The sequence below is a fragment of the Oncorhynchus nerka genome, linkage group LG3 (assembly GCF_034236695.1).
Source record: "Oncorhynchus nerka isolate Pitt River linkage group LG3, Oner_Uvic_2.0, whole genome shotgun sequence".
Classification (NCBI taxonomy): Eukaryota; Metazoa; Chordata; class Actinopteri; order Salmoniformes; family Salmonidae; genus Oncorhynchus; species Oncorhynchus nerka.
In genome coordinates, this window is record NC_088398.1 from 61148764 (window position 1) to 61160643 (window position 11880).

Genomic DNA, 11880 nt, shown 5'->3' on the forward strand with positions numbered 1-11880 from the left:
CCAGCCTGGGAGGAACCTTTATTATACACCAGCCTGAGAGGAACCTTTATCATACACCAGCCTGAGAGGAACCTTTATTATACACCAGCCTGGGAGGAACCTTTATTATACACCAGCCTGAGAGGAACCTTTATTATACACCAGCCTGGGAGGAACCTTTATTATACACCAGCCTGAGAGGAACCTTTATTATACACCAGCCTGGGAGGAACCTTTATTATACACCAGCCTGAGAGGAACCGTTATTATACACCAGCCTGAGAGGAACCTTTATTATACACCAGCCTGGGAGGAACCTTTATTATACACCAGCCTGAGAGGAACCTTTATTATACACCAGCCTGAGAGGAACCTTTATCATACACCAGCCTGAGAGGAACCTATTTATCCTTACCAGCCTGGGAGGAACCTTTATCATACACCAGCCTGAGAGGAACCTATTTATCCTTACCAGCCTGGGAGGAACCTTTATCATACACCAGCCTGAGAGGAACCTTTATTATACACCAGCCTGAGAGGAACCTATTTATCCTTACCAGCCTGGGAGGAACCTTTATCATACACCAGCCTGGGAGGAACCTTTATCATACACCAGCCTGAGAGGAACCTATTTATCCTTACCAGCCTGGGAGGAACCTTTATCATACACCAGCTGAGAGGAACCTTTATTATACACCAGCCTGAGAGGAACCTTTATTATACACCAGCTGAGAGGAACCTTTATTATACACCAGCCTGAGAGGAACCTTTATCATACACCAGCCTGAGAGGAACCTTTATTATACACCAGCCTGGGAGGAACCTTTATTATACACCAGCCTGAGAGGAACCTTTATCATACACCAGCCTGAGAGGAACCTTTATTATACACCAGCCTGAGAGGAACCTTTATTATACACCAGCCTGAGAGGAACCTTTATTATACACCAGCCTGAGAGGAACCTTTATTATACACCAGCCTGAGAGGAACCTTTATCATACACCAGCCTGGGAGGAAGCTATTCATCCTTCCCAGCCTGCGATTGTGTTATTTAGATGAATATGCAGCTTGCTATATTAGCCCATTGGTCTGGAGAAAATAGCTAGCTAAGCAGTTAGTGAAAGTAGCAGCTGTACTTGCTGCATTAGGCAGTTAGATTAAAAACATTAGCTAAATAGCCAGCAAGTTAATTTAGCTCCTTTAAAAAGGTAACTAACCAGCAAAGCAGTTTAGCAAATCTACAGTATATGTCAGCCTGTATCATTTGGAAATATTCTAGCCATTTCAGTGTTTTTCGATGCCATGTGCTTACCTTTTTTATGTGCTAGCTGTGAATGTCACTGTGGAAAATGGTTATTATTGCTGGAACGGGCTTGCACGTTTGCTACTGTATTTGAATTTGATTGGCTGATGTGGAAGAATGGGAGTAGTTGCTTTAAACAAGGGCTGCCTCATAGGCTGCTTTGAGGGCAAAAAAGTACCTTGTGCCACTGGCAGACACAAGACTTCCAGCCATGTTCAACCAGATACTCTTCTCATGGGGAGTCATAGTGTGATGGAACAGTACCGGGGGAGGCATCATCTAATAAAACAGTTCCATTAAACTATGCATCAGAACACACTTTACATGCAATGAAACAGTCAGTAATAAAAACACTACTTCTAACCACCAGAACTGTTCTTTATTTGCAAATAAATATCCGCTTTAAACTGCGTCTTACAGTGTGCAAGATCTACCACGTCTCTCTGGAAATGATAGAAAAATAAAATACAAGAATTATAAGTATACTTGTACTTTGTACAAAAGAGCATTCTCCCGTTGCTCAGCAAGACAGTAAGACATGCTAAACAGCCTGATCTAATCTTTCCTTCCAGGAGGAGGGAAGTGTGTGTGTTTGTGTGTGTGTCCTCCCCTCTGAGGGACACCTGAACGCTCTGTCTGTGAACAGCTGCTGGACAGGTGAGCTCCATTTAGAAGTTGTTCCGAACCACAGATCTAGGATCAGCTTAGCGTACCTCAATTCTTACCTCAACCATTAGGGGGTAAAATATTAAACTGATGTTAGATCAGTGTCTTGGGGCAAATTCCTCCTACTCTGTACAGCAGTGAAGGCTGGTTGGAGGAGTTATAGGAGGACTGGCTCATTGTAATGGTTGGAATGGAATTTTGGAATGGAGTGAAATGTGGTTCCAAGTATGTTTGATACCGTTCCATTGATAACATTCCAGTGAGCCCGTCCTCCTATAGCTCCTCCCACCAGCCTCCACTGCCGTACAGGCTCCTCAGGTACACTCCTGCTCCAGAACATACTGAACATCCAGAACATATTGTAGGTGTGTGTGTGTGACCGACTGGGTTTGAACCTGGGTCGTCTGTGCTCCACAAGACTATGTTAGCCTGCCGAGTTAAAGCCTAAGCATTAGCTAACGCAAGTCTTCAAGTTTCAGGCATATGTTTTTTGTGGTTCACCGAACCACCTGCGTTAGTGTGGATCTGGAGAGGCTCATGGGTTATTATAATGCTGTTGAGGGCCTTCTAGAGACAAAGAGATATTACTCTGGTGTTGCTGTCACTATGTGTCTGTCAACCTGCAGAACATACCTCTGTCTCTCTCTATCTTGGAATACATGTGAGTCTTGACCACAAAAAACACATAATGAAACCAACTACTGTATGCCCAACAGCCTTGAGTCCCCCTCATACTACATACTGTACATTGTTTTCCAGCAACTTCCATAAGTCTTTAGCATTGCCAGACCGCCCTGTGTAGTTGGCATGTTAGCATGTTACACAGTCTGTTGAGGTTTGCTGACAATCTGCTCTCAATGTCTGTAGGTCCATAAGAGAGTATCATTTATTTATTTCTCTTATCTTAGTTACTGAGACGACTGCATATATTGCTGATTTCGATAAAATGGTAAATAAAGAGATAACATCCAGATTTACTAGGGCGCTCACATACAGGACTGCACATATATGAATATTAGTTTAGGATTATAATCGATAAATTGTCTATACACTTAAAACATTCAGAAATCCTCTGCACTTCAAAAACTGTCTCTTCGTTTTCTTCAAGTATTAGCATACCCAGATACTCTGGAGAGGTTAAATCATGTAACAAGAATACCTTATGATGACGCTTACTTATCAAACTCCAAAATAATTCACATCATATTATTTAAGGACAATCCTTTTGATTGCTCATCTGTTAGCAGCTACATCATGGTCACAAAAACATGGAGAGAAAATGTACATTCCCAAGTCTACAGTTCTACTGTATAATAAGTAGTGATGTTGCAACAAGGCATACATTCCCCAGGGGGAGCCAGGGGCAGTGTGTCTCTCAGAGTCCTGTCTCTGCTGTTCTGTCTCTGGCTGGAGCAGGTTCAGGTGTACAAAACAGTCTGGCTTTATTGAGGTTCTGCATTGAGGTCCAAATGTGTGGTAGTCTGTCTGAGAGAGGCCTCCAGGCTGAGACGGTCTGTCTGTCTGTCTGTCTGTCTGAGGGGTGAAGACTGAGGCACAGGCTGTGGCTGTCTGTCCGTCTGTCTGTTCTAAGGTCTCATACATGGAAGCCCTTCTCCTGTTGGTGTAGTAGCTGCAGTCGGAGGGTCTGTATGCTGCTGACGATCCTCCTCTGGTGGCCAATCAACACCACCCCGGTCCTCCGCACGTCTCTAGGGGGAGAGAGAAGACACACAGACACACAGACACACAGACACACAGACACACACACACACACACACACACACACACACACACACACATACACATACACATACACACAAAATCGGTTAAGGGAAATTGTTGGGTTAACTTAAGGTAAGGAAGGATAAGATTGGGAGGCAGTGCCAGAGTAATGTTTAGTTGAAGTTAGAGTAACATTAGGGTAATGTTTAGTTGACGTTAGGGTAATGTTTAGTTGAAGTTAGAGTAACGTTAGGGTAATATTTAGTTAAGTTAGAGTAGCATCAGAGTAATGTTTAGTTGAAGTTAGAGTAACATCAGAGTAATGTTTAAGATAGTGAACAGTCCTCCACTCACTCAATGCTCATCTGGGCCACAGAGTCCAGTGTGCTGAATCCTGCTGCCACAAAGCTGCTCTTGTATTGGCTCATCTTGATGGAATCCAGCCAATCCCCGATGGAGATGAACATGGGGTAGTCCACCACCTCTCCTGGGGACTCTGCTAGACTGACAGATGGATCAAACAAAATAGAATATAATAAGAACTAAAAACTTTCACTTGCATGTGAAATTAGTGCCATCAGTAGCTCTGGATAAGAGTGTCTGTTAAATGAAATGAATGTAATTGTACCCCTGTATATCTTCCACCAGGGCCAGCAGGCTGCTTGGGTTCCTGATCAGCTTATCCAGGAAGGAGACCACATCAGTGAACTTGGGCCTCTGGCTCCTCTCCTTCTGCCAGCAGTGTAGCATCAGCTGGTGTAGAACCACGGGGCAGCCCATAGGAGCAGGGAGACGGTAGCCCTCCTCTATGGACAGGATCACCTAGGGGTGGATGAAGGGAGAGAGTCAGTACACACACTCTTCGCTTCATGTCATCCAGCCATTATGTCTCTACAACGCCAGTATTATCTGAGCTACAGTAAGCATGTCTCTAGGGTGTGTTAGAGGGCTGTGTGAATATAACAGCCCCTACAGCTAGCCTGTAGCCTTGATGTCTTCTCTGAGCCCTGACGGGTGAGGCAGGATGGGGCTGAGGGGTGAGGAGGGAGTGAGGAAGGGGTGAGGAGGCAGAGACAGCAGAAGTCAAGGATTGGCGGTGGCGTTTGTCTTGGAAAGCACTTCTAAGCAATTCCCCAGCATCACAAATCCCCATGAAGCTAGGGGCTGTGTGTGTATGCCATGTGAGGTGCTGATGGGGATTACCAAGGAGCTTTCACACTCCACAGGGAGACGGGACGAATCCCCTCCATCTATCCTCCAATTGACCGGAGACCGTGAGGTCACTCAGACAGGTTCTGAATCCACAACTTTTAAACCCCTTCGTTGGCCAGTGGCTCTCCCTTCACATCTCCCTCAGTATGTCTGTCTTTCTGTCTCTCCGTCTACACTGCAATCTCAAAGCTTCAGAGCAAAACACTCCACAGACACGGCCAACTGCTTTCTTCTGGAAAAATTTTCCAACCTCTCTTTTAAAAAGCTGGTGAAAAAGGTAACTCAAATAACCAAATCCAACCTAGCTAATTTCCCATTCAAATGAAATTGTTTGACTACAGAGGTAGCAAAACTGTACTTCAAATCTATGATACTTCACAACTTAACATACTGCTTGACTAGTTGGGCCCAAGCTTGCTGTACAACATTATTACCTATTCAGTCTGTCTACAAACAGGCTCTCAAAGTGCTTGATAGGAAGCCCAATAGCCATAATCACTGTTACATCCTCAGAAAGCATGAGATCCTGAGTTGGAAAAATCTTGTGCAATACGCTGACGTATGTCTTGTATTCAAGATCCTAAATGGACTGGCTCTCCCTTTCCTCAGTATTTTTGTTAAACAGAAAACCCCAAACCATGGCAGCAGATCAACAAGGTCTGCCATGAGAGGTGACTGTATAGTTCCTAAGGAAAAACACATTAGGTCAATCTGCTTTCTCTGTGAGAGCTTCCCATGTCTGGAACACACTGCCATCAGACACATACAACTGTACCACCTATCACATCTTCACAAAAACATAAAGACACGGCTAAAGGCCAATCAGACTTGTGAAAATAATCCCTAGCTGTGTATTGCTGCTTTCCATGTTGTCTGTTGTCTCTATCTTGTGAGGTGTGGAAACACTTTGTTGCTTTTATGTATTTTGTTTTGTTGCTTGTTCTATGTTTCTCTGTCTGCATGCTACGTGTTGCTTGCTCTATGTTCTCTGTCTGCATGCTACATGTTGCTTGCTCTATGTTTCTCTGTCTGCATGCTACATGTTGCATATTCTATGTTCTCTGTCGGCATGCTACGTGTTGCTTGCTCTATGTGCTCTGTCTGCATGCTACGTGTTGCTTGTTCTATGTATCTCTGTCTGCATGCTACGTGTTGCTTGTTATATGTTTCTCTGTCTGCATGCTACGTGTTGCTTGTTATATGTTTCTCTGTCTGCATGCTACGTGTTGCTTGTTATATGTTTATCTGTCTGCATGCTACGTGTTGCTTGCTCTATGATCTCTGTCTGCATGCTATGTGTTGCTTGTTATATGTTTCTCTGTCTGCGTGCTACGTGTTGCTTGTTAGAAGTTTTTATGTCTGCGTGCTACGTGTTTCTTGTTCTATGTTGCTCTGTCTGCGTGCTACGTGTTGCTTGTTCTATGTTTTTCTGTCTGCGTGCTACCTGTTGCTTGTTATATGTTGCTCTGTCTGTGTGCTACGTGTTGCTTGTTCTATGTTGCTCTGTCTGTGTGCTACGTGTTGCTTGTTCTATGTTTCTCTGTCTGCATGCTACGTGTTGCCTGTTCTATATTGCTCTGTCTGCGTGCTACGTGTTGCTTGTTCTATGTTGCTCTGTCTGCGTGCTACGTGTTGGTTGTTCTATGTTGCTCTGTCTGTGTGCTACGTGTTGCTTGTTATATGTTTCTCTGTTTGCATGCTACGTGTTGCTTGCTCTATGAACTCTGTCTGCATGCTACGTGTTGCTTGTTCTATGTTTCTCTGTCTGCGTGCTACGTGTTGCTTGTTCTATGTTCTCTGTCTACGTGCTACGTGTTGCTTGTTCTATGTTCTCTGTCTGCGTGCTACGTGTTGCTTGTTCTATGTTGGTCTGTCTGTGTGCTATGTGTTGCTTGTTCTATGTTTCTCTGTCTGCGTGCTACGTGTTGCTTGTTATATGTTAGTCTGTCTGCGTGCTATGTGTTGCTTGTTCTATGTTTCTCTGTCTGTGTGCTACGTGTTGCTTGTTCTATGTTTCTCTGTGTGTGTGCTACGTGTTGCTTGTTCTATGTTTCTCTGTGTGTGTGCTACGTGTTGCTTGTTCTATGTTTCTCTGTGTGTGTGCTACGTGTTGCTTGTTCTATGTTTCTCTGTGTGTGTGCTACGTGTTGCTTGTTCTATGTTTCTCTGTCTGTGTGCTACGTGTTGCTTGTTCTATGTTTCTCTGTCTGTGTGCTACGTGTTGCTTGTTCTATGTTTCTCTGTGTGTGTGCTACGTGTTGCTTGTTCTATGTTTCTCTGTGTGTGTGCTACGTGTTGCTTGTTCTATGTTTCTCTGTCTGTGTGCTACGTGTTGCTTGTTCTATGTTTCTCTGTCTGTGTGCTACGTGTTGCTTGTTCTATTTTGATTTGCATTGAAATTGTTTTTAATAACCTGCCCAGGGACTGCGGTAGAAAATTAGCCGGCTGGCTAAAACAGTCCCTTTTACTGTAACGTTGACTAATGTGCACTGTCGCTGTAACAAATCAAATGAACTCAACTCAAACTCAACTCATACAGTATGGAGATTCATAAGAAAGGACTTTCACAATCCCCATTAAGACTCCCAGGTTAACGCCATAGAACTCGCCAGCTTGTTGTCCTAAAACATGCAAATGAGTTACCTTTGGTTCGTTCGGCTATTCCTATGGGGGAAATGAATAGGAAAAGAGTGTGGTTTGGGGATAAACACAGAAAATAAGGTCTGAGGTTATATATATGTTATGTTCCATGAGATAATATCAGCCAGTTAACATAAACTTTCTGAATTATGAAGCCTTTAAGTACTTTATGTGCTTGTTTTGATTACATAAATGCTTCACAATTCACAAAAAGTGACGTTAGCTGATGAAGATTACAACATACAACAACACCTATAAGATTTCCTAAGCCTATGTTTACCACAGACGTAATTTGCGTCATTTATTCAAAAACCATACAAAAAAAACATGAATTTCCCCATAGGCTTTGGAAAAAGAACCATGGTGGAGTTAGTGTCTACAAAAAGACGCCATTACTATTGCTCTCTATAGTGAAGACCTCATTCACAACTCACGTCCTGATTGGACATCTCCCAGTAAGGCCGCTCCCCGTATGACATCACTTCCCACATGACGATTCCGTAGCTCCAGGCGTCGCTGGCTGATGAGAACTTCCTGTAGGAGATGGCCTCTGGAGCTGTCCACCTGATAGGAATCTTACCTCCCTGTTCTCACACACACACACACACACACACACACACACACACACACACACACACACACACACACACACACACACACACACACACACACACACACACACACACACACACAGGTTCCATCTGCTTTGTAACAATACATGCTTGAGGAAATATGTGCAATTTATAGACCATATGCTACAGTCTCACAGTGTGATTGCACTTTTCTGAAGTCTCTTAAGATGTACACACACATTTTCACAGTTTGAGACTTTGTGTCAAGGTACAAGTAAAAGCTCTGAGGTGCTTTAACAGCAGAACTAACCTCCCTCCTCTCTCCTTTTTACTCCTTCTCTCTCCCTTTCCCCCCTACTCTCTTAAAATGAGGGCAGAGTAAAATCACCAGTCAGCACAAATCCTTAGCATGTATTCTGGCTGTAACCCAACCCCCTGCCCCCTAGCCCTACCAAACCAAAGTCCATCCGAGTGGAAAATGGTTTACAGACCCGTGAATGCCCCCAAAAGCAACATGTCCTATTCTGTTCTCTCCATCTTTCTCTCCCCTCTCTCTTTTCCAGACCCCAGAAAGCACCACTTCCCCTCAGCGTGACTCTGTAACCCAGAGAATAGAGGTCACCAGGAGGCCAGGCAGTCAGAGAAGCGCTTTAACTTTCCACTGAAACACTGTGTAAGTGTTTTCTTTGAAGCATACAGCCTATACACTCCGGAAAGAGGACAAAAAGAACAACAGAGGATTTATGGAGGTTTTGCAGGGAAATAAATAAATGTAGCAACATATGACTTGTGTTTCTCTTGTTTGTGTAGGGGTTAGAGATCAAGGGTTAGGAGTTAGAGGTCAGGGGTTAGAGATCATAGTTACCGTGGTGGTGTAAGCAGCCTCTGGGTCGTCCTCCAGGACTCTGGACAGGCCGAAGTCAGACACTTTACACACCAGGTTGCTGTTGACCAGAATGTTGCGGGCGGCCAGGTCTCTGTGGACGTAGCCCATGTCAGACAGGTACTTCATGCCCGACGCGATGCCACGCAGCATGCCCACCAACTGGATCACTGTAAACTGGCCATCATGCGTCTAATAAAGAGAGGGATACAAGAGAGAGAGCTTTTCATTTGTGATGTCTATTTGTTTGTTTATAATTGAAAATCAATAAACAATAAAGAAAAAGAAAGAAAACAATTGTTCTTCGCTTCTCACCCTCAGGAAAGAGTCCAGAGATCCATTCTCCATGTACTCCACCACAATCATCACAGGTCTGCCTGAAATCACAGCACACAGCACCACGAGGTCAGTCAGATCCCAGCAAACATGACTCCATTGGCCCCATCTGGGTGTTCGGTGGGCACGGACTAGCCCACATCAAGCCCACACCAGCCCAACACGGACTAGCCCACACCAGCCCAACACAGGCTAGCCCACACCAGCCCAACACAGGCTAGCCCACACCAGTCTAACACAGGCTAGCCCACACCAGTCCAACACAGGCTAGCCCACACCAGCCCAACACAGGCTAGCCCACACCAGCCCAACACAGGCTAGCCCACACCAGTCTAACACAGGCTAGCCCACACCAGTCCAACACAGGCTAGCCCACACCAGCCCAACACAGGCTAGCCCACACCAGCCCAACACAGGCTAGCCCACACCAGTCTAACACAGGCTAGCCCACACCAGTCCAACACAGGCTAGCCCACACCAGTCCAACACAGGCTAGCCCACACCAGTCCAACACAGGCTAGCCCACACCAGTCTAACACAAGCTAGCCCACACCAGTCTAACAGAGGCTAGCCCACACCAGTCCAACACAGGCTAGCCCACACCAGTCTAACACAGGCTAGCCCACACCAGTCTAACACAAGCTAGCCCACACCAGTCTAACACAAGCTAGCCCACATCAGTCTAACAGAGGCTAGCCCACACCAGTCCAACACAGGCTAGCCCACACCAGTCTAACACAGGCTAGCCCACACCAAGCCCAGCTACTTCATAATGTAGAAGCGATGACTCATTAGCATATGTGGGGGCATGGCTTGCTAATACCCCAATTCATGTTGTTAAGTTAAAAAATAATTCAAGATAAAAATTGCTGACACCATTCAAAACAATGAACTTTAAAGCCAATTATCTCGTAATCATATTTTTTCAGATATAACCTTACAGTTCGAAGTTCACAAGGTATTTTGGTGAAATCGTTACTGAGAGTGTCGTTCCAGTTTAAGTGTTCCGTTGTGTGACATCAACAAATGAATGATATTGTTCACTGCCAATGACAAAGTCTGTAACAACTTTATTGTTTTTCATTCCAGTTCTCTGCTGCCTGTGACTGGAACGAATTGCAAAAATCGCTGAAGTTGGAGACTTTTATCTCCCTCACCAATTTCAAACATCTGCTATCTGAGCAGCTAACCGATCGCAATTTTACCTACCTCATCCCCATACTGTTTTTATTTATTTTTCTGCTCTTTTGCACACCAATATCTCTACCTGTACATGACCATCTGATCATTTATCACTCCAGTGTTAATCTGCAAAAAAACCTCCTCATGCCTTTTGCACACAGTGTATATAGACTCTCTTTTTTTTCTACTGTGTTATTGACTTGTTAATTGTTTATTCCATGTGTAACTCTGTGTTGTCTGTTCACACTGCTATGCTTTATCTTGGCCAGGTCGCAGTTGCAAATGAGAACTTGTTCTCAACTAGCCTACCTGGTTAAATAAAGGTGTTCTCAACTAGCCTACCTGGTTAAATAAAGGTGTTCTCAACTAGCCTACCTGGTTAAATAAAGGTGTTCTCAACTAGCCTACCTGGTTAAATAAAGGTGTTCTCAACTAGCCTACCTGGTTAAATAAAGGTGTTCTCAACTAGCCTACCTGGTTAAATAAAGGTGTTCTCAACTAGCCTACCTGGTTAAATAAAGGTGTTCTCAACTAGCCTACCTGGTTAAATAAAGGTGTTCTCAACTAGCCTACCTGGTTAAATAAAGGTGTTCTCAACTAGCCTACCTGGTTAAATAAAGGTGTTCTCAACTAGCCTACCTGGTTAAATAAAGGTGTTCTCAACTAGCCTACCTGGTTAAATAAAGGTGTTCTCAACTAGCCTACCTGGTTAAATAAAGGTGTTCTCAACTAGCCTACCTGGTTAAATAAAGGTGTTCTCAACTAGCCTACCTGGTTAAATAAAGGTGTTCTCAACTAGCCTACCTGGTTAAATAAAGGTGTTCTCAACTAGCCTACCTGGTTAAATAAAGGTGTTCTCAACTAGCCTACCTGGTTAAATAAAGGTGTTCTCAACTAGCCTACCTGGTTAAATAAAGGTGTTCTCAACTAGCCTACCTGGTTAAATAAAGGTGTTCTCAACTAGCCTACCTGGTTAAATAAAGGTGTTCTCAACTAGCCTACCTGGTTAAATAAAGGTGTTCTCAACTAGCCTACCTGGTTAAATAAAGGTGTTCTCAACTAGCCTACCTGGTTAAATAAAGGAGAAAAAATAAATAAATAAAAATATATATGTTTTTCTGAAATGACATACCTGGATGGCAAACCAACATGGTGGGCTTGTCTCACTTGAGAGACGGGCCACCTGCTTTGGGGCCAATGTAAAGCTGATGAGCAAAGGTTCATTGGTCCAATGTGGGCAGCCTACCTACATAGATCCAATATTTTAATCAGCATTAGGCCCACATCATGACAATGTGGGCATGTTTGTTGGGAAAAGATGGGCTTATTTCAGGCAAAGTGAGGGCTGCCCTCACCAGATATGGGCTGCCCTCACCAGATATGG

At 44.1% G+C, this 11880-nt stretch overlaps 1 protein-coding gene across 1 annotated transcript in view; it reads right to left on the bottom strand.

Moving 5' to 3' along the window:
• Nucleotides 1–1647: 1647 nt before the first annotated feature.
• The window catches only part of LOC115116502 (ephrin type-A receptor 6-like), a 299058-nt gene continuing 288825 nt past the window's right edge, over nucleotides 1648–11880 (bottom strand). Inside the window, exons 13-18 of the mRNA XM_065014150.1 lie at nucleotides 9294–9355; nucleotides 8961–9170; nucleotides 7958–8107; nucleotides 4300–4493; nucleotides 4026–4175; nucleotides 1648–3658 (exon numbers count right to left, since the gene is read on the bottom strand). Of these exons, the coding sequence (XP_064870222.1) occupies nucleotides 3544–3658; nucleotides 4026–4175; nucleotides 4300–4493; nucleotides 7958–8107; nucleotides 8961–9170; nucleotides 9294–9355 (881 nt within the window). The 3' untranslated portion in view covers nucleotides 1648–3543. The remainder of the gene's footprint in view (nucleotides 3659–4025; nucleotides 4176–4299; nucleotides 4494–7957; nucleotides 8108–8960; nucleotides 9171–9293; nucleotides 9356–11880) is intronic.